This window comes from Thalassophryne amazonica, chromosome 16 (genome assembly GCF_902500255.1).
Source record: "Thalassophryne amazonica chromosome 16, fThaAma1.1, whole genome shotgun sequence".
NCBI lineage: Eukaryota > Metazoa > Chordata > Actinopteri > Batrachoidiformes > Batrachoididae > Thalassophryne > Thalassophryne amazonica.
In genome coordinates this window covers 91,278,041-91,305,671 of record NC_047118.1, presented here as the reverse complement: position 1 = coordinate 91,305,671, position 27,631 = coordinate 91,278,041, and the positions used below count along the sequence as shown (strand labels likewise).

Genomic DNA, 27,631 nt, shown 5'->3' with positions numbered 1-27,631 from the left:
GTTTAGCTAATTGGTGTGTGTCCTCTGGCTTCATGGATAGATAAAGCTGGGTATCATCTGCGTAACAATGAAAATTTAAGCAATACCGTCTAATAATACTGCCTAAGGGAAGCATGTATAAAGTGAATAAAATTGGTCCTAGCACAGAACCTTGTGGAACTCCATAATTAACTTTAGTCTGTGAAGAAGATTCCCCATTTACATGAACAAATTGTAATCTATTAGACAAATATGATTCAAACCACCGCAGCGCAGTGCCTTTAATACCTATGGCATGCTCTAATCTCTGTAATAAATTTTTATGGTCAACAGTATCAAAAGCAGCACTGAGGTCTAACAGAACAAGCACAGAGATGAGTCCACTGTCCGAGGCCATAAGAAGATCATTTGTAACCTTCACTAATGCTGTTTCTGTACTATGATGAATTCTAAAACCTGACTGAAACTCTTCAAATAGACCATTCCTCTGCAGATGATCAGTTAGCTGTTTTACAACTACCCTTTCAAGAATTTTTGAGAGAAAAGGAAGGTTGGAGATTGGCCTATAATTAGCTAAGATAGCTGGGTCAAGTGATGGCTTTTTAAGTAATGGTTTAATTACTGCCACCTTAAAAGCCTGTGGTACATAGCCAACTAACAAAGATAGATGATCATATTTAAGATCGAAGCATTAAATAATGGTAGGGCTTCCTTGAGCAGCCTGGTAGGAATGGGGTCTAATAAACATGTTGATGGTTTGGATGAAGTAACTAATGAGAATAACTCAGACAGAACAATCGGAGAGAAAGAGTCTAACCAAATACCGGCATCACTGAAAGCAGGCAAAGATAACGATACGTCTTTGGGATGGTTATGAGTAATTTTTTCTCTAATAGTTAAAATTTTGTTAGCAAAGAAAGTCATGAAGTCATTACTAGTTAAAGTTAATGGAATACTCAGCTCAATAGAGCTCTGACTCTTTGTCAGCCTGGCTACAGTGCTGAAAAGAAACCTGGGGTTGTTCTTATTTTCTTCAATTAGTGATGAGTAGAAAGATGTCCTAGCTTTACGGAGGGCTTTTTTATAGAGCAACAGACTCTTTTTCCAGGCTAAGTGAAGATCTTCTAAATTAGTGAGACGCCATTTCCTCTCCAACTTACGGGTTATCTGCTTTAAGCTACGAGTTTGTGAGTTATACCACGGAGTCAGACACTTCTGATTTAAAGCTCTCTTTTTCAGAGGAGCTACAGCATCCAAAGTTGTCTTCAATGAGGATGTAAAACTATTGACGAGATACTCCATCTCCCTTACAGAGTTTAGGTAGCTACTCTGCACTGTGTTGGTATATGGCATTAGAGAACATAAAGAAGGAATCATATCCTTAAACCTAGTTACAGCGCTTTCTGAAAGACTTCTAGTGTAATGAAACTTATTCCCCACTGCTGGGTAGTCCATCAGAGTAAATGTAAATGTTATTAAGAAATGATCAGACAGAAGGGAGTTTTCAGGGAATACTGTTAAGTCTTCTATTTCCATACCATAAGTCAGAACAAGATCTAAGATATGATTAAAGTGGTGGGTGGACTCATTTACTTTTTGAGCAAAGCCAATAGAGTCTAATAATAGATTAAATGCAGTGTTGAGGCTGTCATTCTCAGCATCTATATATATATACACTATATATACATACACATATACATACACATACATACATATATACATACACACACACACACACATACACACACACACACACACTCAGACAAAAGTGAAGAATTTTGATGCACTTGTAATAGTCACTGAAAAAAAGCTTGTGCAAGCAGGGTGATGTTTGTCACTCTTTTCGTGTTTTTTGCTCCTACATTTGTGGCTATGACTCAGACTGTGTGCATTGACCGGCACCAAAAACACCCCCGGATTTGCAGGTTGGAAAAGTTGGATTTCAGGATTTATCCTGAAGAATGACACCTCCGATTGTTCCAATGCTGCCACCTTCAGTCCATTAACATGCATTACCACGATAGTGCAAGTTACAATCCCAAGTTCTTTCAGTGCCAATCCTCAGACCAGACTTGGCTCCACAGAGAGGTGGTGAGTTATTTGATGGCACTTAAAGCCACACATAAACAACTCGGAAGAATACGGTTTGGATGACAGAGTCCCACCCCTGTGGGTGCCGTGATGAACAGGTGAGAGGAAAGCCAATGACTAAACGCAACTCAGTTTTTAGTCTGGACCTAAATGGCAACCGGACTGGTGACTGCACTGTCTGAGAGGTCCTAGAAGTGATGCCACTGTACTATTTTTGGTCTGGCTGCCCCGATGATCAGTGTACTGAGGGAGTTCCAGTGGCAGTTCCAGTGGCCTCCTTGCTCTCGGCCGAGATGGACGCATTTTTCCTCTCTCCCTCCCTCCCTATCTTTCCTGCTTCTGTGGCGTGTTGTCTGTGAGGCTGCCAGCTTTGCTCTTCTGGAAAACAGCAAAAATGGATCTGTTAAAGTGGTCTCTGAACGCAATTGACACTATTTTTTTTACAAGACACTCGGGGGCAGAGGACCCGACCTGTCCTGCCGGGACGCATGTGATGGGTTACGTGATGGACAGTTGGAGGAAATGGCAGGTCATCTGCCTGTATGCGCTGTCTGTGGAGGACGACGAAGATGTGTATATATTTGGCTCGGTGGTGACCGGCTTTCTGCTGTGTGGAGCGGGCATAGCGCTGGTTTACCGGAAAATTAAGAAGGTGGAAGCGGCAATAACTGGCCCGTCCAGGCTGCCCCACATGATTGATTCGATTGGAAGGGCAGTGTCAGCTCAGTCGGCGGGTGTTAACCGCACGTTGGAAACCATCTCTGGGAGGATGGCTGCACTGGAAAACCGCTTTGATCATCAGTAATGACCACATCTCCTCTCCTATATTCAGATGTATTGAAAGCCACTCTGTTTCAGACTGTGGAATCTTTCAGGCATCTGCTAATCTGGATATTCATTCGGCTTCCCAAAACACAGCTGCACTTCAAGGGCCGCTGTGATAAAAACTTCCTGAAGAAGAACAACACTTAAGCCTCACTCCCCGGTCTCCCCCCGCCCTTACCTTCTCCAGCTCTGACGCTGACTGTGGACAGTGGACTGTTCAGGGCTGGGCCCCTTTTCCCTCCAGGATGGACAAACAAGGCCGCTGACGGCGCCTAAAGGCTGCATCCAGAGTGTTCTGTCTGATAACTGGACTTTTCAAATCTCGGTCGTCGTCTCTTGTCTGTGTGTGTGATCATTGTTTTTTTTTTTGTGCTGATGGTTTTTTTTCCTTCATTGCTGCTGTGTGGTTTAACGCAGCAGCTATGAAGGTTTTTCTCTCCCTAGTTTTACCTTGTGTGTGCTTTTTATATGTGTTCATGTACCGGGCCGGCTTATGTGTGTTATGTGTGTCGTCTGTTGTCATGAGGCCGGTCATGGTTTGCTCAGCCCTGCTGTTGACCTAGGCAGGGATGTACATCTGGAGCTGGTCCCCTGGCGCCTAAAGGCGACCTCTGCTCCTAACTGGCAATTAGGATGGGTTAAATGCAGTAGACACAATTCATTGTGCAGGGAACATGTTCCTATGTGCATATGACAATAAAATTCTTTTGAATCCTTGAATCCTTTGAAGATACCCAACATCCAATGGTGTCAGGCGTCGCACCTGTCAGTGTGCACAAACACTGACTAAATTACTTTCTGAGGAAGATGTACTGCTAGCTTCAAACAGTGACTGATGACTGCCCCAGATGCAACACTTGGGTGACTGTAAAGGAACCACTAGTCTTCTAAGAATTTTATTATCTACATGTGTTTTAAGAATACTGAGTACTCATACAACCTTGAATGAGCTGTTGAGTGATGTAAGAAGCTAAATCAATGCCGTTGTACTTGATGAACATGTTTATTCCCTTGAAGAAGAACATGCATGCAGACAGTTTTAAAAACCAGACTGCGGAAGTCTTTTTAACATATATCCCTGAAACATCTGTGAAGACATAAATAGGGTCGGCTCTCAACAGCTGACTGGGCATTTTTCTCTGTAAACATCCAGTATGTGAATGCTCCTCTCCTATGGGATTAAATCTTTTAACTGTGTCTGATGGATCTCGGACCTGTTCCTTTACAATTACGTCAACATTTTATGGGTGCCCAATGTAGGGCCAATAAACTCCTCCGAAGAATGAAGTCGACAGCTTAAAAGACATCTTTGGAAGCACGTTAATAAACTAATCCGAAAAGTATTAAAAGTACAGGGCCACTATTTTTTTTCAAGATTTAAAGCACCACGATAATTTTATTTATTTGCCCATAAGTAATGATGTGGACGATCCGATCAAATATTAGTATCGGCTTCAGATACCAACGTAATTCACGGATTGGAATTTTCCAATACAACTTGGAAAGTTTTCTGATCTAGGACCCGTCTGTGTGTGTGTGTGTGTGTGTGTGTATGTGTGCTGAAAGTCTGGCTGCTGTGCTCTGTTGTGTGTGGGGGCACCTGCAGCTTCAGACAGAGCACAAACACTGTTCGCTCTGACTTTTAAGCTCCTTTCACACAGAGCCAAAGTAGAGTAGTGTAATGCAGCGTACCGACTGTGCTGAGCTTATGCAGCCCTACTTGGTAAATCACTAAGGGACGCAAAGGGCATCAGAAAAATGGACACAAAAATTAAATGTTTAATTTTTTTTTCCACGGACTTTCTGCATAGCGCACCGGAAGCAGTGCTCTACAGAAGTCCACACAAGATTCCGCTACTGTATGTAAGTCTATGCAACACTGTGCTACTATACACCAAGCCTCCACAATTGTATGCAACCCTACACCATTCTGGTATAGAGTTACTTTGTTTGTTTGTTTTTTTTTTTGTTTCTCTATCAGTGCATACCTACATTACTTGATTTTATTTGTTGGGCAATATGTCTCATGGCCATGTCCTTGGTCTATTTGATAACTTCATATCTCCTCTGGAACGCCGTGATACATATTGTTCTTCTGCTTACCACACTATACAGACAAAACACAGCTTTACTTTTACACATATCGCTTCAGATATACAGCGTGAGCAGTCACTGCATATAAAATGCAAATTTTTCAACCAATCACATAACTTTACTGATCCACACTCAGGACAACAGCATGCCCATCTGGGTGCAGGTCAAGTGCAGGCAGGAGACATAGGGAAAGCAGCTTGCAAGCTGTTGTAGCAACTCTGTTTAGCAAAGGCATCTTTCAATACAACATCTAAAACTGAAGTCCGTTTCCTATCAGTCTCTGAGTCTTCTGAGTTTGCCCCCCACATTAAACGACGGACTGAACTTTGCTGGCAGTGAAGCTTCAGAACCACTTAAGAATAAGAGGAGGGCCAAGCTTCCACGTCCACTGTAACTCCTCACGGCTGGGTCGCCAGCGAGAGGACATGTTCACGTCCACTATAACTCCTCACGGCTGGGTCGCCAGCGGGAGGACATGTTCACGTCCACTATAACTCCTCACGGCTGGGTCGCCAGCGAGAGGACATGTTCACGTCCACTATAACTCCTCACGGCTGGGTCGCCAGCGAGAGGACATGTTCACGTCCACTATAACTCCTCACGGCTGGGTCGCCAGCGAGAGGACATGTTCACGTCCACTGTAACTCCTCACGACTGGGTCGCCAGCGAGAGGACATGTTCACGTCCACTATAACTCCTCACGGCTGGGTCGCCAGCGAGAGGACATGTTCACGTCCACTATAACTCCTCACGGCTGGGTCGCCAGCGAGAGGACATGTTCACGTCCACTATAACTCCTCACGGCTGGGTCGCCAGCGAGAGGACATGTTCACGTCCACTATAACTCCTCACGGCTGGGTCTCCAGCGAGAGGACATGTTCACGTCCACTATACCTCCTCACGGCTGGGTCGCCAGAGAGAGGACATATTCACGTCCACTATACCTGCTCACGGCTGGGTCGCCAGAGAGAGGACATGTTCACGTCCACTATAACTCCTCACGGCTGGATCGCCAGAGAGAGGACATGTTCACGTCCACTATAACTCCTCACGGGTGGATCGCCAGAGAGAGGACATGTTCACGTCCACTATAACTCCTCACGGGTGGATCGCCAGAGAGAGGACATGTTCACGTCCACTATAACTCCTCACGGATGGATCGCCAGAGAGAGGACATGTTCACGTCCACTATAACTCCTCACGGATGGATCGCCAGAGAGAGGACATGTTCACGTCCACTATAACTCCTCACGGATGGATCGCCAGAGAGAGGACATGCTCACGTCCACTATAACTCCTCACGGATGGATCGCCAGAGAGAGGACATGTTCACGTTCACTATAACTCCTCACGGATGGATCGCCAGAGAGAGGACATGTTCACGTTCACTATAACTCCTCACGGATGGATCGCCAGAGAGAGGACATGTTCACGTTCACTATAACTCCTCACGGATGGATCGCCAGCGAGAGGACATGTTCACGTTCACTATAACTCCTCACGGATGGATCGCCAGAGAGAGGACATGTTCACGTTCACTATAACTCCTCACGGATGGATCGCCAGAGAGAGGACATATCCACGTTCACTATAACTCCTCACGGATGGATCGCCAGCGAGAGGACATGTTCACGTCCACTATAACTCCTCACGGATAGATCGCCAGCGAGAGGACATATCCACGTTCAGTATAACTCCTCACGGATGGATCACCAGAGAGAGGACATGTTCACGTCCACTATAACTCCTCACAGAGGGATCGCCAGCAAGAGGATATATCCACGTTCACTGTAACTCCTCACGGATGGATCGCCAGAGAGAGGATATATCCACGTTCACTATAACTCCTCAAGGATGGATCGCCAGCGAGAGGACATGTTCATGTCCACTAAAACTCCTCACGGATGGATCGCCAGCAAGAGGATATATCCACGTTCACTATAACTCCTCACGGATGGATCGCGCAAACGATAGTCGGCTGCAGCGCTGCATTCACCTCAAGTTTTCTCACGATTGTGGCACGTTAAAGTCCATTAACCCCTGGAAATAATGTATTCTGACTGTTTTCCAATATATTAAATCCATCTGCGTGTCCAGGCAGTCATGGAGCCAAGCATACCCCCCACTCCCCCGTGCGCAACTTACGCAGCCATTCCTGCGTACTAGATATGTAGCACAATGCAACTCTACGCAGGCCTGGCGTGAAAGGGGCTTTAATGGAAGGAAGGGTCCAACAATTAACCCAGACGGACTTCAAACATGAGTAAATTAAGTACTTTTATTTATGGTTTTGTGGTATTTTGGAAATGCCTATGTTTCTGCATTCTAAAGACGTAATTTGAGGGAGGGAGGGAGGGAAGGAGGGGGAGAGAGAGAGAGAACCCTGACAACCAAATAAACAAAACAAAGGCAAACTATTCTCCTGTTTTGTAGATTTCAAAAAGCATTCAGTTCAGTTTGGACCAAGGGTCTGTTGTCCAAACTGTTGGAAAGTGGGGTTGGAGCAAAAACAGTCAAAGGACACAAACAAGTAGGGATGTCCCGGTCAGGTTTTATTGGCACCCGATCCGATTCCGAGTCATCTGATTTTGAGTATCTGCCGATACCGAGTCCTGATCCGATACTTTAAAAAACTGAATGAACAATGAACAAATGCTAAATATATAATAATTTCATTTTAATCACCTTATCTTATTATTTATCACTTAAACAGTGTACTTCTCCTTGAGGTAGCTTGAACAATCAAGTAATCTACCAGACTTAAAAAAAATGTACAAATATCAATGTTATTTTATTTGTCTAAAAATAAATGTCCAAGGTTCCTTATGTTAAGAAATGATTTAATCTGAAATAACAAGTGGTTTTAATTTACAGATGAAAGGTTTCTAAAGAACCATTTATTGATTTAGCTATTTTAATTACAAGTGTTCTAAACTTTTTTTTTTAAATAGTAACCAGAAATTTTGATTACTTTGTGCACTTCCTTGACCGGTTTCAAAGAATACAGCATTCACAGCAAACAGCTATGGAGACATCCGGGTGTTTACTGAGGCACAGATTAATTCCAATGTTTCCATAAGTGTGATGTGTTCTGACGACTCGTTTTTACGTGATAACTGTTCATTTTGATGAAGTCACGCTAAAAGCAGCAGCCCTAAGAAGGTTTAGTGCACCTGCACAGCTACGAGTCATAAACACAGCCTGTTAAAATGTTTCTGTTCATTCTAAAATGTACATCACTGGCCAAGAGTACGACGTTTCCAGAAATGGACCTGCTAACTCGCTCAGGGAGAGAGATATTTAGCAACAAAACACATCAGAGACCACAAGTTACAAGTGCATGCACGTGAATAGACTGAATCATGAATACTTTGAAGTTATCTTGCTAACTGGAGTCCCTCAGGGCTGCATTTTATCTCCTTTGTTGTTTGTTCTTTATACTAATCTCTGTCAAGGCCAACATGATAATCATCACATCATAAAATATGCAGATGATTCAGTTATCCTGTCCCTTCTGCACGGTGATGACTCCACAGACCATAGCTTGGTCTTGCTGGACTTTTTAGAGTGGTGCCATTCATCCTCTCTATATATAAATGTGGACAAAACTAAAGAAATGCACATTGATTTCAGGAAAACACCACCTGTTCTGAATCAAATGTCCATTGATGGGAAGCCCATACAAGTTGAGAATTATAAGTATCTGGGCACCCAAATTGACAATAAATTATCTTTTGAATTGCAGGTTAATGCAGTGTGCAGTAAGGCGCATCAAAGAATGCACTTTCTGCGAAAACTTAGGAAATCCAATGTAGATGGTGTCTTCATGAAAATGTTCTACAGTTGCTTTGTGGAGTCTGTGTTAACCTTTTCCTTCCTGTGTTGGCTCAACTTACTGAACCTTAAGAATCGCAACCGTCTTTGTAATATTGTCAAGGAATGTGGTAAAATTATGGGAACTCGGTGCACGGATATCATGGACCTTTTTAAAATAAGGGTTGTGTCAAAAGCCAGGAAAATTATGGAAGATTCGGCACACCCTCTGCAATCCCAAGTTAAGTTTCTGCCCTCGGGCAGACGCCTGGTAATGCCCAGATGCAGAACCAACAGACTAAAAAAACTCTTATTCCCACAGCCATTGCTCTCCTAAATAACGCCTAAGGACTCACTGTTGCACTTAAGTCTACACTGACCTGCACCTTATTTCTTGGTTTTTATTTTGTATATTTATTCTGCTGTGTTTTTATGAACTTGTATGATGTGTTTTTATGAATGCAATTTTTACTGCTGACTGCACCTGAATTGCCCCAATGGGGACTAAATAAACGATCAAATCAAATCAAATAACTGGGACGTTAAAAATGTGCAACATGTCCTTTAAAAACAACTATGACTGAGAAAATCAGGACTTCTTTACATACCTTCAAGTTAGAGCTCATTTCAACCGTGATATAAAACCAACAGAGGAAGGCAGCTCGGAATTAATTAACATTTTGACTGCTGCACACAACTCTGAAGTAAACCAGAAACTGATGACCCAAATCTACTCCAGTTTACAGTCACACCGTGGATTTTCTACTCTTCACATAAAATCTGACTGGGGACAAAGATGCAAAAATAACCATTTTAGAAGATGATTGGCTGAATATTTGGAAGTTGTCTACTGTGGACACTTTCCGGTGCCTGCTGGGATCCACCATCTCCTGGGATCTGAAGTGGACCTCCCACAAAGACTCCATCAGGAAAAAGGCCCAGCGGAGGATGCACTTCCTCAGACAGCCCAGGAAGTTCAACCTGCCCCAGGAACTACTCATCTTCTACACAGCCATCATCCAGTCTGGTTTCCCTCTGTCTCCAAACATGACAGGCACAGACTTCAACCAACTATCAGGTCTGGGAGTCAGCCTGCCCTCAATCCAGGACTTCTACTGGTACAGGACCAGGAAGCCAGCTGGTAAACATCTCTGCAGACCCCTTGCGCCCTGGACACACCCTGTTTAAACTCCTCCCCTCTGGTCGACGTTACAGAGCTCTGTACGTCAGAACAACCAGACAGGAACAGTATCTTTCACACTGATGAACAGCTTAACCTGACAAAAAAACTCACTCCTGCATACACCTCATGTACAACTTCAATCTGTTGTCTTTCTCAGTCTTTTATCTCTTGTTGCAGATTTTATTTTCTTGCATATTTCATTACTGTGAATTATTCAGTGTTTTAGTGTACATTTCTACATGTTGTACAGAGAGAGTGCAGCTCAAACAAAAGTCAAATCTCTTGTATTCTGTGGACACTGTATCTATATGTCGATATCTCCCCCACGATCAATGTTAAGGCCCCTTCACACGCAACATGAATGAGCACGAATCAGGTCGAATGGGGGAAACTGCCGAACTTCGTGACGTAGTTGGGAGGGACAGACGGTCACACAGCCAGGTACAGATGGCGTACGATCACTGAGAATGTGGGTGGATCGCGCCACAACGGATTCGTGCACAATCATGTGCATGTACACGAACACAAAGCAACCACAGTAACAGGTGTGATACCGCATCCGCACTCACATGCACTCTTACAGCAGCAAAAGCAATTATATGTTGTATGAATCCATCTATAAAGCAAGAAACGTCTGTGTGAGTGTGACAGACAGACAGTACGTGTTTGTACAACAGCGGAAAAATGGGGGAATGAAGACATCAGCCGGTGAGACTCTGATCTCTCGTGAGGATGCGATACTGCAGCCAGACAAACGTACAGGAACTGATCTATCTGGACTGCACAGAAGCAAAACGTGCCACAAAATGCGCCACGCAGCAGATGTCAAAACTACACAGACAGACTGTGACAGTTAAACTAATGCAGCAGCAGAGACAGAAGGCGCTGTGGAGGTGATCTAAAGACAAACCAGGACTACACACATCCTTGTTCAGATCTGCAGCTACTCTGAGCCACGGTGATACCCAGGTCTCCATCCACAAAGCGCTTTACAATGACGCCCTACAATCATCCACAGATGTCAGTGTGCTGCCATCTGCATACCAGGAGCAGCATGAGGATGAAGGACCTTAGTGATTTCTCAAAGACAGGATCCTCTGGATATAAGCCCCACCTCTCTAACCTCAGCACTTCTTTACCCAACAAGTGTCCATACTTCTGGAACTGACAAAATGGTGGCCAGCAATACAGGGCTTCTTGTTAGAGGAGAAAATTAAAGCAGCGCCTCTGACATCACAGATTCTGGCATGAACCCCTCAGGATGTCTGCACGACACACTCCAACCACAAAATGCAGGTACCAGAATAAACATTACAGTTCAATAAAAGTAGATTTGTTTAATAGTTACATTCAAACAAATTAATCTGTGTATCCTTAACACAAAGAAGAAGAGGAGGAAATGATCTGGAGGTTTTTCTCTGCTGAAGCAGATCTGAGGACACTCTCCTCACTGGATGCACTCAGACTTACCACTTTGCTTTCACTGTAACTGATGAAGTCCTTCAGCTGTTTGAGAGTCACCAGCCTGCGGTCACGATCATCTTCCCTGCAGACACGGCGCAGAAGATTGGCCAGCCGAGACTCCTCTGAGTGCGCCATTCCTCTATCTGTCAGGACGGCACCACAGTTAACAACGCAACAAACCCCAAGACAACATTAAACACATCTGAAGAGTCATCAGAAATAACCAGGGATGTCCCAATCAGGTTTTTTTGGCCCCGATCCGATTCCGAGTCATCTGAGTTTGAGTATCTGCCGATACCGAGTTTCTAAAGAACCATTTATTGATTTAGATATTTTAATTACAAGTGTTCTAAACTTTTTTAAACAGTAAGCAGAAATTTTGAGGTAACAAACAACAAAACATTTCCAAGGATTTTTCTTCAGACATGTGGTTTCTGCACTAATCTGTGGTTCAAATCCCCGCCTGACTGGAAAAATCACTGAGGGCCCTTGGGCAAGGCCTTTAATCCCCTATTGCCCCCGGTATGTAGTGAGCACCTTGTATGGCAGCACCCTGACATTGGGGTGAATGTGAGGCATAATTGTAAAGCGCTTTGAGCGTCTGATGCAGATGGAAAAGCACTTTATAAATGCAGTCCATTTACCATTTGTACAGATTGGTGGTTTCTGCCACTAGTCTTCCGTGTTTTGGCCCAACACGTCGTTCCTATTGGACTGCGCGAAGCTATGTCACAGCTCAGAGCGTCGAAAGTTCAAAAGTCAACTTGAAAAGTAAAAGGAAAAAAAAAAAAACAACTTACATTTGCATCCTGACAGCCCTCAGTGTCCCTCTGATGCTTTATCAGGTTTCAACAAGTTCAGAGCAGCGCAGTGAATGTGAATGAAGACGGAAACTCTAAGACGCGCTCCTAAATGTGATGAGTGTGCACGGCGCTCGTGCACACCATCTCTCGCTCCGTTTTGCAGACAAACGATCACAGGACAATTTGTTTTTCTTTTTGTTAATCAGATGACAGATCATCGTCCTGAGGACTTGGTCAGCACCGGGTCCTGCTGCACACGGAAGGATGACCGAGCAAGAGTTTCAGTGGGAAAGTGTCCATCATCCTCTTGTTGTTCCATCAAGGCGTCAGGCTGAGCGCGTAAACACACAAACAGCAGTTCTGCCAAAGAAACTTCGCGTGCCTAACCCACCCCACCTCTGTCCGGGTTACAATTCCATCTCTTCTTCCCAAATTCACTGCACAACTCTTGTTCCCTTTTCTCCTCTGGAATCGGTTTCAGCCGCACGCGTGTGCGAGAATGTCCGGATGAACTTATGTTTTTCTTTTGTTCAATTTTAAAAAAAAAAAGACTGGGTTGAACTTTGACCGCGTCAGCCTGCCGACAAGCGGCAATGCGCACATGGACATCCCTAGAAATAACATTTAAAGTAGACCTGCATTGAAATAAATGCAGTCAGATTTTTTGAACAAAAAATGACTTACATTTACACATGAGATCCTTCTGAATGTAGTAAAGTAAATCTGGAAGACCAGATCTGTCATTCAACGGAGAAATCATTTGAAAATGACAAATTTACAGCTAACATTTAGCCCTCCGCAAACTGTCCCTCTCATCATGGACACTGCCGAGACGTCACGGACAAGACCCTCTCCCAGCATGCATTGCGCCAACTGTAATTTGTGGATTTACGTCAGTTTGCATCTGCACCTTTTTCTTGTCTTATACGAAAGGATCTACTTTTTTTTAAAACTTCATATTGTCTCGCGGTACGTTTGGTGAGTACACATTTCTTTTATTTGTGCTTGAAAATTATTTTGGGGGACTTTTTCATACGTCCGTTTGAGTGGTGTCGCAATGAAAATCTACTGTCTCCGGTACCATCGCGGGATATGGAGGCGAGACCCGCAAAGAATCCCAGTCATTAAAAATATATAAACCTCTCTCAGAGTCCATGGAGCTCTGGGGCTCCGATTGCCGAGACGTGCGGTGCTGCGGATTTTGCCGCAAGAAGTCTGTCCTTGCAGTAACAGGTGTACCGGCCGCTTCGCATTAAAACAGTGAGCGTAATCTCAGGACTTGTGCCAAGTGTGCTGCAGCTCCATTCAGTAGACAGAGAGGTGATGCCGGTGTTGTGCACTGAATCTGGCACAACACCGGCTGCAAAGCAGACACGGGCGGTGTGAGTGGCCCACGTCGGCAGTTAACGAGCTCGTTAATGAGCCCGCAGACTTAATAAGTGCAGCGGAGGCAGAGAGCGGGAGAGGAAGAACGGCGCCCGCTGTAGATGACGTTGCTGATCTGAGCACACAGATCTCTATCTCACATTCATTGCAGCTTACTTTTGGATGTTGAAACCAGGACGTGTATAAGTAACTTTACTAACAGATAAAATTAATTTCAACGCGGGATTGGACTGAAGGCGGGAGCGTGTCGTCTTGTCCTTGACGTCATGGAAATGATACGGCTGTACAAACTGTTTTCACAGAGGGCTAAATTTTAGCTGCAAATTTGTCATTTTTAAACGAAGATTTCTCCGCTTACCGCGTGGGCTCAGGAACACTTCAGAAAACCATTGTCAGTTAACACAGTTCGTCGCTACATCTACAAATGCAAGTTAAAACTCTACCATGCAAAGTGAAAGCCAAACAACAACATCCAGAAACACTGCTGGCTTCTCTGGGCCCGACCTCATTTGAAATAGAAAGACACAAAGTGGAAAGGTGTGCTGTGGTCTGATGAGTCCACATTTCAAATTGTTTTTGGAAATCATGGACGTCGTGTCCTCCGGACAAAAGAGGAAAAAGACCATCCAGATTGTTACCAGCACAAAGTTCAAAAGCCAGCATCTGTGATGGTATGGGGGTGTGTTAGTGCCCATGGCATGGACAACTTACACATCTGTGATGGCACCATCAGTGCTGAAAGGTACATCCAGGTTTTGGAGCAACACATGCTGCCATCCAAGCAACGTCTTTTTCAGGGACGTCCCTGCTTATTTCAGCAAGACAATGCCAAGCCACATTCTGCACGTGTTACAACAGCGTGGCTTCGTAGTAAAAGAGTGCAGGTACTAGACTGGCCTGCCTGCAGTCCAGACCTGTTGCCCATTGAAAACGTGTGGCGCATTATGAAGCGCAAAATACGACAACTGAGACCCCGGACTGTTGAACACCTGAAGTCGTACATTAAGCAAGAATGGGAAAGAATTCCACCTACAAAGCTTCAACAATTAGTGTCCTCAGTTCCAAAACGCTTATTGAGTGTTGTTGGAAGGAAAGGTGATGTAACACAGTGGTAAACATACCACTGTCCCAGCTTTTTTGAAACGTGTTGCAGGCATCCATTTCAAAATGAGCAAATATTTGCACAAAAACAATAAAGTTTATCAGTTTGAACATTAAATATCTTGTCTTTGTGGTGTATTCAATTGAATATAGGTTGAAGAGGATTTGAAAATCATTGGATTCTGTTTTTATTTACATTTTACAATGTCCCAACTTCACTGGAATTGTACACTCAGGACTTGACCAGTTAATTAAGGATTGCAGACTTGCATATTTATAACAGTATTTAGTGCAAATGTTTGTCATGAACTTTAATGAATGTTGCATACGCTGCTGTGCGACTGGGGAGAACAAAACGAGCCGAGTCTACCTCTTGTTTTCGTGGTCCCCTCGCAGCCTCCATAGTGAAACAATTAATGTTTTTGTGGTGCGTTTATTTTTTTATTTCACTATTTCTAACCCTATCCTTGCGATATTAGTCATCACTAACTTTACTGAATGTTGTGTGCTGCTGTGTGATTGTGGAGAAAAAAAAAAAGTCTCTTTTTGTGGTCCCATCGTGCGTGGCTTCCTTAACAAAAACAGTATTGTTTTTGTGGCATGTTTATTTTTTTTTATTTCACTATTTCTAACTCTACCCTTTGTGACATTATTCATTATTTACTTTATTGAATGCTGTGTGCTGCTGTGATTGTGGAGAAAAATCCAGCTCACTTTTTGTTGTGGTCCCATGGCCTCCTTAACGGAAGGAGTAATGTTTTAGTGGCTTTTTTTAAAAACTTACTATTTCTAACCCTACTCATGGTGTAACAGTGAAAAAAAAAAAAAAAATGGAAGAAACAGTAGTTGAGATGGCTTGTTTTCACAGCCAAGCGTATTGTAACCGGCTAAACCTGCAGCTGTGGGTGGTACTGCCCTGCACGACCTGTGACATCACATGCAGGGTCTCTACAGGATATGGGAACCCAATATCCACCCCCACCCGCCAAATACTGGGAAATCAGGTCCCAAGCCGATTTCCAGTTTTTAGAAAAGACGAGGGGCAAAAAAGTGCAGTGACGCTTTGACAACATCTGAAGTTACAACCGCTGTAATGAAGCTCAGGTTTTAAAAAGCAATGTGTCCATTTACCCTGCAATTTCCTCATGTCTTTAGAAGATGAAGCACGGTTTCCATGCTGAAAAGAAGTCAACTCAGGTGTCACATCATTGGGTCTCAACTCTTTCCCCAGCGACTTCCAACCAAATGTAGTATCACAGACACCTTGACCAGCTTCATATCCACCTGAAAGACACAAACCACAATGAATTCATCCACCACACGATCAGAAAAAGACCACTTTCACAGTCAGACTAAACTCAAATGCCATTCTCCACGTCCTCACACCAGCCACAGGACAAGGAAATCCTTCTCCCAGTATCAGAGAAGAAGAAGAAAAAAAAGCATACAATTACTTTAAATACAGCTCAAAGATTTCAACTGTTGTTTGAAATTCTCTGGAGACACACTTCAAGTGAAATGAAAAAAAAAAATCTTAAATCAGTTATTTACATTTCAAAAAGGTGGTCTGAGCTAATGGCCCCTCAGTGCCTGAAGTAGTGGGCCGTTTTCTCCATATGATGGACCCTTCCTCAGAGATCAAAGTGGAACTAAATCAATAATTCAAGATTTGCCTTTTTTGTATTGTAAAAGTCAAAACTTGCAAACTTGCATAAAGTAGCTTTAATCTTTGAGCAACAGAGAGCTCCATCTGACAATTTATCACCATGACAGTGTAAAACAGTGATAAAGAAAAGTTGGTATGAAAAAAAAAAAAAAAAACCTTACCGATATTTGTGGAAAGTAAACCTCAACCCATTGTTTTAAATCTACACACTGAGATGCATTCTGGCACACTTTGGGAGTGATTCAGACACACTACCATGTATTTAACGGGGTCAGCGACACAACAAGTAGCCAGCCTTTGTCAAAACAACACAGCTGTAAGGCTTAGCGGCTAGCAGCTAGTGACTTCAGCTGTACACAGAGGAAAATATCCAGCAAGGCAGCGGCGAAGGGCGCGCACCTGACAAGGAAAGTGTACTCACGACGGGCGAATCTGAAGAATACAAAACGGTGAAGCTGTGTCTCGCAGCCTCTGGAGGACGTGTGCAGTGTATGTAGCTCCAACCGAAAGTGGTTTGCAAGGCGCCAAGCAAGAGAGGCAATCGCAGAGAAATGCGAGAATGTAGAAAAGCAACGAGCACTGGGTGCGTCTGGCATACAAAGACAACCAGTGACATCACCAAGGTCACATCTAATGGCGTGACTTTGTTGGTATATATTCTCGACCTCTCTGTGCTGCACACATGTAGTTATCCAGGTGCTAAGCACCATCCTCTGGCAGTCAGTAGGAATGAAATAGAACATGACCGATCTCTGTCAAGTGGCGACGCTGTCCCTAGATGAGATTGCGTACATCAATCAAACTTTATACGCTACTACAGACAAGGTAAAACAAGATGCTACGCTGCTGTCATACATGGATGTCAAGGCAGTTAAACGTAAAAGATCCAAAGTGCAAAATCCCGCCCAGCAAAACGTTAGAGACATGATGGTGGAGAACTCCGTTCTGAACAGAGGTCAAGGGAGGATCCCAGTCTGCAAATCCTCGTTCATGAGTTTGTTTTGTAAGTAATTACAGTAGTGTTCAGAATAATAGTAGTGATATGTGACTCAAAAGATTAATCAATCTATCTTTGTTAGTTGGCTATGTACCACAGGCTTTTAAGGTGGCAGTAATTAAACCATTACTTAAAAAGCCATCACTTGACCCAGCTATCTTAGCTAATTATAGGCCAATCTCCAACCTTCCTTTTCTCTCAAAAATTCTTGAAAGGGTAGTTGTAAAACAGCTAACTGATCATCTGCAGAGGAATGGTCTATTTGAAGAGTTTCAGTCAGGTTTTAGAATTCATCATAGTACAGAAACAGCATTAGTGAAGGTTACAAATGATCTTCTTATGGCCTCAGACAGTGGACTCATCTCTGTGCTTGTTCTGTTAGACCTCAGTGCTGCTTTGATACTGTTGACCATAAAATTTTATTACAGAGATTAGAGCATGCCATAGGTATTAAAGGCACTGCGCTGCGGTGCGGTGGTTTGAATCATATTTGTCTAATAGATTACAATTTGTTCATGTAAATGGGGAGTCTTCTTCACAGACTAAGGTTAATTATGGAGTTCCACAAGGTTCTGTGCTAGGACCAATTTTATTCACTTTATACATGCTTCCCTGAGGCAGTATTATTAGACGGCATTGCTTAAATTTTCATTGTTACGCAGATGATACCCAGCTTTATCTATCCATGAAGCCAGAGGACGCACCAATTAGCTAAACTGCAGGATTGTCTTACAAAGACATGGATGACCTCTAATTTCCTGCTTTTAAACTCAGATAAAACTGAAGTTATTGTACTTGGCCCCACAAATCTTAGAAACATGGTGTCTAACCAGATCCTTACTCTGGATGGCATTACCCTGACCTCTAGTAATACTGTGAGAAATCTTGGAGTCATTTTTGATCAGGATATGTCATTCAATGCGCATATTAAACAAATATGTAAGACTGCTTTTTTGCATTTACGCAATAGCTCTAAAATTAGAAAGGTCTTGTCTCAGAGTGATGCTGAAAAACTACACTCAACAAAAATATAAACGCAACACTTTTGGTTTTGCTCCCATTTTGTATGAGATGAACTCAAAGATCTAAAACTTCTTCCACATACACAATATCACCATTTCCCTCAAATATTGTTCACAAACCAGTCTAAATCTGTGATAGTGAGCACTTCTCCTTTGCTGAGATAATCCATCCCACCTCACAGGTGTGCCATATCAAGATGCTGATTAGACACCATGATTAGTGCACAGGTGTGCCTTAGACTGCCCACAATAAAAGGCCACTCTGAAAGGTGCAGTTTTATCACAGCACAATGCCACAGATTTGAGGGAGCGTGCAGTTGGCATGCTGACAGCAGGAATGTCAACCAGAGCTGTTGTTCGTGTATTGAATGTTCATTTCTCTACCATAAGCCGTCTCCAAAGGCGTTTCAGAGAATTTGGCAGTACATCCAACCAGCCTCACAACCGCAGACCACGTGTAACCACACCAGCCCAGGACCTCCACATCCAGCATGTTCACTTCCAAGATCATCTGAGACCAGCCACTCGGACAGCTGCTGGAACAATGGGTTTGCATAACCAAAGAATTTCTGCACAAACTGTCAGAAACCGTCTCAGGGAAGCTCATCTGCATGCTCGTCGTCCTCATCGGGGTCTCGACCTGACTCCAGTTCATCGTCGTAACCGACTTGAGTGGGCAAATGCTCACATTCGCTGGCGTTTGGCACGTTGGAGAGGTGTTCTCTTCACGGATGATGCGAAGGAGATGTGTTGCACTGTATGAGGCAAACGGTGGTCACATCAGATACTGACTGGTATCCCCCCCCAATAAAACAAAACTGTTTCTATGCTATCTGGTTTCAGGCTCCTCTCCTGTGGAACCAGCTCCCAATTCAGATCAGGGAGACAGACACCCTCTCTACTTTTAAGATTAGGCTTAAAACTTTCCTTTTTGCTAAAGCTTATAGTTAGGGCTGGATCAGGTGACCCTGAACCATCCCTTAGTTATGCTGCTATAGACTTAGACTGCTGGGGGGTTCCCAAGATGCACTGAGTGTTTCTTTCTCTTTTTGCTCTGTATGCACCACTCTGCATTTAATCATTAGTGATTGATCTCTGCTCTCTTCCACAGCATGTCTTTTTCCTGGTTCTCTCCCTCAGCCCCAACCAGTCCCAGCAGAAGACTGCCCCTCCCTGAGCCTGGTTCTGCTGGAGGTTTCTTCCTGTTAAAAGGGAGTTTTTCCTTCCCACTGTCGCCAAGTGCTTGCTCACAGGGGGTCGTTTTGACCGTTGGGGTTTTTAACGTAATTATTGTATGGCCTTGCCTTACAATATAAAGCGCCTTGGGGCAACTGTTTGTTGTGATTTGGCGCTATATAAATAAAATTGATTGATTGATTAATCCAGGTTTTGAGTATATTTCTTACTGTTACATGGGAAACAAGGTACCAGTAGATTCAGTAGATTCTCACAAATCCAACAAGACCAAGCATTCATGATATGCACACTCTTAAGGCTATGAAATTGGGAAATTAGTAAAAAAAAAAAAGTAGAAAAGGGGGTGTTCAAAATGACAGTAGCATCTGCTGTTGACGCTACAATCCTGTGAATCACTAAACTAGTATTTAGTTGTATAACCACAGTTTTTCATGCTTTCTTCACATCTGCAAGGCATTAATTTTGTTGGTTTGGAACCAAGATTTTGCTGGTTTACTAGTGTGCCTGGGGTCATTGTCTTGTTGAAACACCCATTTCAAGGGCATGTCCTCTTCAGCATAAGGCAACATGACCTCTTCAAGTATTTTGACATATCCATGCTGATCCATGATACCTGGTATGTGATATATAGGCCCAACACCATAGTAGGAGAAGCATGCCCATATCATGATGCTTGCACCACCATGCTTCACTGTCTTCACTGTGAACTTTTTAATCAAACTACGCTGTTCTTCTGAACAATGTCTTGAACGTCCCATTTTCCTCAGGCTTTCAAAGAGAAAAGCATGTTCAACAGGTGCTGGCTTCATCCTTAAATAGGGGACACCTGATTCACACCTGTTTGTTCCACAAAATTGACAAACTCACTGACTGAATGCCACACTACTATTATTGTTAACACCCCCTTTTCTACTTTTTTTTTTTTTTTTTTTTACTAATAGTCCAATTTCATAGGCTTAAGAGTGTGCATATCATGAATGCTTGGTCTTGTTGGATTTGTGAGAATCTACTGGTACCTTGTTTCACATGTAACAATAAGAAATATACTCAAAACCTGGATTAATCTTTTTAGTCACATAGCACAATTATTATTCTGAACATACTGTACTCTCACCTATTCATAAATTCTACAATGTGATTAGTTATGTTAGATAGTCGTAGTGAGATAGTGGTGAGTCCAACCTAAGTATGCCATATTCCTTAGCAGCAAAAGAGCCTGGTGCTACTATTGCTAGGTTCACGTTACTATTCCAAGAATCTTTTTTTTTTTTTTTTTTATCATTTGTCTCTGTACAGTTCTTTCTTATATTATCTCTCCCGTGCAGTTCATAAAGCTCTTCTAACATTTGTACTGATTGTAAAAATCCCAAAATAATGAGTCCCATTTTAAGTACTACCAAATTAATTAACTTACTGCCATTAGATTTTGTTGTGATGATACAGTGTTGTTTTTATAAAGATTAGTTATTTGTTTTTTGTAAGGACAGGCGTCAAGAAAGATTGGCTCTGAAACAGCCAAATAGGGAAGCAGAATGGGGTGCCAATGCTGCAGTGCCGTGGAGGAGCAAGGAGGTCTGAAGAAATGGCAGTGAAGAGTAGGGATGGGTACTGATAAGATTTTATAGATATTCAAAGGATTCAAAAGGAGTTGTCATATGCACATACGAACAAGTTCCCTGCAAAATGAAATGTGTTTACTGCATTTTTACCCATCCTAATTGCCAGTTAGGAGCAGAGGTCGCCTTTTTTGGCGCCCGGGGACCAGCTCCAGATGTATATCCCTGCCCTAGGTTACGAGCAGGACTGAGCAAACCCTGACCAGCCTCATGCGTTGAACTCACGCAGCACCAACTGGAGAGCAAAAAAAAAACCCACAGCACAGAAAAACAGTCATAACAGACGACAGCTGAGACTTGGATGTGTCCAGTGTCCAGACAGACAGCCCAGAAGGCCACCGTGAGGCGCCAGACAGGCCTTATCTGTCCATCCTGGGGGGGATCCCAGTCCTGAATCAGTCCACCAGAGTCTCATGGTCCCACAGTCAACATCTCAGGACTGGGAAGGGAGGGAGGGAGGGAGGGGGGAAGACAAAGAGGCGGGGGAGACGAGGAGCGAGGCTATCAGGAGTATATTGATGCCATTATCAATTCTGCTTATTGATCCGATTCCTTATCGATACCTCTTGTGAATTTTCTGTGTACTAAAAGTAGGCTTTACGGTTTTCTATGTCAACATTTTAAATTGGTCACTGGATCCTTGATCTCTGGACATAAGTAAAAATAAATAAAATCTGTAGTTTTTGTCAAAAGCTTTTCCTTTCAGACATTATGACATAAATGTCTCTCCATACCTCTGAGCTGAGCTCAGCCAGCTGCTGCACGTCAGTGCAGGACGTCTCATTTTGGGAGGGAAAAAAACATTTTGATCGATTGCGGTTTGTTTGCATTACAACATTTGAAAAGGTGTCATTTGATTTAAACGGCGTTTCACTTTGAAGTTATTAATTCCGACTGAACTCGCAGCGTTTGGAGCTGTGTGAACAGAACAGAGGACGATTCTCGTTTCTTTCTCACAACAAGACAGGAGTCCCAGTTAGTAACTTTAATCTGCACAAAAGTGACTCACGATTGACATATTCAGGGATGAAAGTGGTGAAAAACAAAAACAAGCTGAAACCCAAGATTACCCCCCAACACCACCTGCATGAAAATGTTTGAATTTTAGAAGCTCTGAAATGCAATCTGGGACTATTCCAGACAATAAACTGCAGTGAGTGCAGCATCCATTTAGTGAGAAAAAAAAACCCAACTTTCCTCATTCAAATTCATTCCAGTAGTATTCTGCTCTTACTAGGATGCAGCAGTTTTCTAGTTACCTCCGCCAGGGAGGTTATGTTTTCGGTCGCGTTTGTTTGTTTGTCTGTCCGATGTCAGCAGGATAAATCAAAAAGTTTTGAATGGATTTTGATGAAATTTTGTGGAGTAGTTGGAAATGACAAGAGGAACAAGTGATTAAATTTTAGTGGTGATCTGGATCACGATCCGGATCCAGGAATTTTTTAAAGGATACTTCACCATTGCGGAATAGGGGGAATTTTGACATTCTAGTTTCTAACTCCACAAAAACAAGGCAGAAAGGCTTGAAAAAAATTAGGGTGTAACATAGTCAAATGTTCTATCAAACAACAAAGTTTGGTGATGATCGGATCCGGATTCTGGATCTGGTGATCCAGAATATGCAAAAATATAGGGAAAATAGAAAATGTGTCAGTGTGAGGTGACAAATGAAGCTAGAGATGCACAACTAACACCAAATTGTAGCTGAATCTGTACTGATTCAGTAAGGTGTCATCAGATTTGATGTAGCTTCAAATGTTATGGAGCTAGATCCAGAAGAAAACCGCCATTACCGAAAAATCGTTTTTGTACAATAACTTTTGAACTAATAAAGACATAAAAGTGATTCCAAGTTCTTGTGGTATGTTTTCATGGTCAAGGATGTCAAATATAAAGAAAAGTGTATGTATTATAGTTTTGGTTGTTAACACTGAATTAATGAATAGACCACTGTGCCAAGGAGGGAATCTCTTTAGGGTCAGTGACCCTATGGCCTTGTTTAGAGAAGTGTTTCATAAATGTTAAAAAATTCATATATTTGCAGTTTAGTTGAATAATAAATTGAATTTTGTCTAATTTGTTTTTGTCTATAAGCACATGCAATATCAATATCAGTGCTCAGATGACAGTAGCTTCTGGGAAAGGTGCAAGTTGCAATAAACTGTGATGCCAAGCGCTAAGGATACATGCTATCCAGTCACAGCAGATGAAGCTTTTTTTTACTACTGAGCAAACATCACTGTTAGACTTTTTTAGGTTCAATGATTCCACGGCGTGTAGATGTTATGGCGTCAGTGACCTAATGGCCTTGGGAAGGTTTGCACTCTGAGTGCTTCTAGTTTGGCACATAGTTCTGGAGGAAATCACTGAAGAAATTAAACTGAAAATATGGAAATTAATGACTTGTTTCTTGTATTAAGTTGTTTTAGATTGATTTTGATATGTCTACATTATAACAACATAACCCATGAGTGTCACAGATTATACCCCTGGCAAGAATTATGGAATCACCGGCCTCGGAGGATGTTCATTCAGTTGTTTAATTTTGTAGAAAAAAAAGCAGATCACAGACATGACACAAAACTAAAGTCATTTCAAATGGCAACTTTCTGGCTTTAAGAAACACTAAGAAATCAGGAAAAATAATTGTGGCAGTCAGTAACGGTTACTTTTTTGGACCAAGCACAGGGGAAAAAAAATATGGACTCACTGAATTTTGAGGAATAAATTATGGAATCATGAAAAACAAAAGAACGCTCCAACACATCACTAGTATTTTGTTGCACCACCTCTGGCTTTTGTAACAGCTTGCAGTCTCTGAGGCATGGACTTAATGAGTGACAAACGGTACTCTTCATCAATCTGGCTCCAACTTTCTCTGATTGCTGTTGCCAGATCAGCTTTGCAGGTTGGAGCATTGTCATGGACCATTTTCTTCAACTTCCACCAAAGATTTTCAACTGGATTAAGATCCGGACTATTTGCAGGCCATGACATTGACTCTATGTGTCTTTTTGCAAGGAATGTTTTCACAGTTTTTGCTCTATGGCAAGATGCATTATCATCTTGAAAAATGATTTCATCATCCTCAAACATCCTTCAATTGATGGGATAAGAAAAGTGTCCAAAATAATGACAGCCATCTCCCCAGTGCCTTTACCTGACATGCGGCCCCATATCATCAATGACTGTTGAAATTTACATGTTCTCTTCAGGCAGTCATCTTTATAAATCTCATTGGAACGGTACCAAACAAAAGTTCCAGCATCATCACCTTGCCCAATGCAGATTCGAGATTCATCACTGAATATGACTTTCATCCAGTCATCCAGAGTCCACGATTGCTTTTCCTTAGCCCATTGTAACCTTGTTTTTTTCTGTTTAGGTGTTAATGATGGCTTTCGTTTAGCTTTTCTGTATGTAAATCCCATTTCCTTTAGGCGGTTTCTTACAGTTCGGTCACAGACGTTGACTCCAGTTTCCTCCCATTCATTCCTTATTTGTTTTGTTGTGCATTTTTGATTTATGAGACATATTGCTTTAAGCTTTCTGTCTTGATGCTTTGATGTCTTCCTTGGTCTACCAGTATGTTTGCCTTTAACAACCTTCCCATGTTGTTTGTATTTGGTCCAGAGTTTAGACACAGCTGACTGTGAACAACCAACATCTTTGCAACATTGCGTGATGATTTACCCTCTTTTAAGAGTTTGATAATCCTCTCCTTTGTTTCAACTGACATCTCTCGTGTTGGAGCCATGATTCATGTCAGTCCACTTGGTGCAACAGCTCTCCAAGGTGTGATCACTCCTTTTTAGATGCAGACTAATGAGCAGATCTGATTTGATGCAGGTGTTAGTTTTGGGGATGAAAATTTACAGGGTGACATAACCCATGAGTGTCATAGATTATACCCCTGCCAAGAATTATGGAATCACCGGCCTCGGAGGATGTTCATTCAGTTGTTTAATTTTGTAGAAAAAAAAGCAGATCACAGACATGACACAAAACTAAAGTCATTTCAAATGGCAACTTTCTGGCTTTAAGAAACACTATAAGAAATCAGGAAAAAAAAAAGATTGTGGCAGTCAGTAACGGTTACTTTTTTAGACCAAGCAGAGGGAAAAAAAAATATGGACTCACTCAATTCTGAGGAATAAATTATGGAATCACCCTGTAAATTTTCATCCCCAAAACTAACACCTGCATCAAGGGTTAGGGTTAGGAATGAAGGAAACTGGGAGGAAACTGGAGTCAATGTCTGTGACCGAACTGTAAGAAACCGCCTAAAGGAAATGGGATTTACATACAGAAAAGCTAAACGAAAGCCATCATTAACACCTAAACAGAAAAAAAAACAAGGTTACAATGGGCTAAAGAAAAGCACAACTTTTGTTTGGTGCCATTCCAATGAGATTTATAAAGATGACTGCCTGAAGAGAACATGTAAATTTCCACAGTCATTGATGATATGGGGCTGCATGTCAAGTAAAGGCACTGGGGAGATGGCTGTCATTACATCATCAATAAATGCACAAGTTTACGTTGATATTTTGGACACTTTTCTTATCCCATCAATTGAAAGGATGTTTGGGGATGATGAAATCACTTTTCAAGATGATAATGCATCTTGCCATAGAGCATAAACTGTGAAAACATTCCTTGCAAAAAGACACAGAGTCAATGTCATGGCCTGCAAATAGTCCGGATCTTAATCCAATTGAAAATCTTTGGTGGAAGTTGAAGAAAATGGTCCATGACAAGGCTCCAACCTGCAAAGCTGATCTGGCAACAGCAATTAGAGAAAGTTGGAGCCAGATTGATGAAGAGTACTGTTTGTCACTCATTAAGTCCATGCCTCAGAGACTGCAAGCTGTTATAAAAGCCAGAGGTGGTGCAACAAAATACTAGTGATGTGTTGGAACGTTCTTTTGTTTTTCATGATTCCATAATTTTTTCCTCAGAATTGAGTGATTCCATATTTTTTTTCCCCTCTGCTTGGTCTAAAAAAGTAACCATTACTGACTGCCACATGTGGCAACGGGGCGGAGATTTTCGCTCTGATTTTTTTCCAGACGAAAGCTGAGTGACTGCCATGTTGTATGTGCGTCGATGAACCACGAAAAAGCTTTAATATAGCAATTAAATTAATTTTGAGTTTAAAAAAAACATTTGCTAGGATGCTATGTATAAATGAGCAGTCTTGTGACATGTTTCTGTTTTGTAGAGATCAGTGGTTTCTGCCCCAATCTTCTGAGTTTGGATCCGACGCGTTGTTTCTACTGGACAGTGCAAAGCTATATCACAGTTCAGAGCGGCGAAAGTTGGATTGGGTTGAACTTTGACCGTGTCATCTTGTTGACAAGCGGCAATGCGCACATTCGTGGAAGAAACATCAGTTTAGCTCGGCTTTTGACGCAATGCTTCTGACGCCTCTAAAAAGCAGCGCGTTTCATTGAAAATAATGCTTTTTAGACCGATTTGTGACGCTTCCAAAGCATGTGGTGTGAAAGGCCCTTTACACAAATAGCAGTGGGTACAGAGGATTAATCATTTTTGTCTGATCTGCTTTCACCATTGTGGCATACCTCACTGATAACTAACTTGAGAAAATTCTGCAAGCAAAATAAACAGCTTGTTAAAAATATAGGGCCTGTCCAATAAGGAGTTGAGTTGAATACCAGTTATGACCATGCCGCTCAAATTATACAGTATCTGAACAGGAAAATATACATAATTGCTTATGACTAACAATGGAAATCAAATCAAATTTATTAATTTATATAGCGCCAATTCACGACAAAATCGTCTCAAGGCGCTTCACAACATAAAAAACAAAAATTTAAAACAATAAAAACAACCATAAAAGAAAGACAGCAGTAAAAGGAAAGATTAAAAACACATCATAACACTAATGATAAAACAGGGAAAATAAATGAGTCTTTAAACGTGATTTAAAGGTCTCCACAGTGTCCGACTGCCGAATGTGTGCCGGCAGATCGTTCCACAGAGCTGGGGCACGACAGGAAAAAGCTCTGTGACCGGCAGACTTTTTATTCACCCTGGGAACACACAGAAGTCCTGCACCCTGAGAACGCAGGGCCCGAGCTGGTACATAGGGGCTTATCAAGTCAGCCAAATAGGGAGGTGCAAGTCCATGAATAATTTTATAAAGTAAAATCAGTACTTTAAAATCCGATCTTGCAGAAACAGGAAGCCAGTGCAGGGACGCCAAGATTGGCGTAATGTGGTCAAACTTTCTGCTCCGTGTCAAAAGTCTGGCAGCAGCATTCTGAACCAATTGAAGACCCCTGATCCTGGACTGTGGTAAGCCAGAGAATAGAGCATTACAATAGTCCAACCTAGAAGAGACAAACGCATGAATCAAAGTCTCAGC

At 42.4% G+C, this 27,631-nt stretch overlaps 1 protein-coding gene across 1 annotated transcript in view; it reads right to left on the bottom strand.

Annotated features, from left to right (window-relative positions):
* Positions 1–27,631, bottom strand: part of LOC117528785 (serine/threonine-protein kinase SMG1-like) — a 163,229-nt gene that overhangs the window by 100,368 nt on the left and 35,230 nt on the right. Inside the window, exons 3-4 of the mRNA XM_034191410.1 lie at positions 15,871–16,023; positions 11,456–11,592 (exon numbers count right to left, since the gene is read on the bottom strand). Of these exons, the coding sequence (XP_034047301.1) occupies positions 11,456–11,592; positions 15,871–16,023 (290 nt within the window). The remainder of the gene's footprint in view (positions 1–11,455; positions 11,593–15,870; positions 16,024–27,631) is intronic.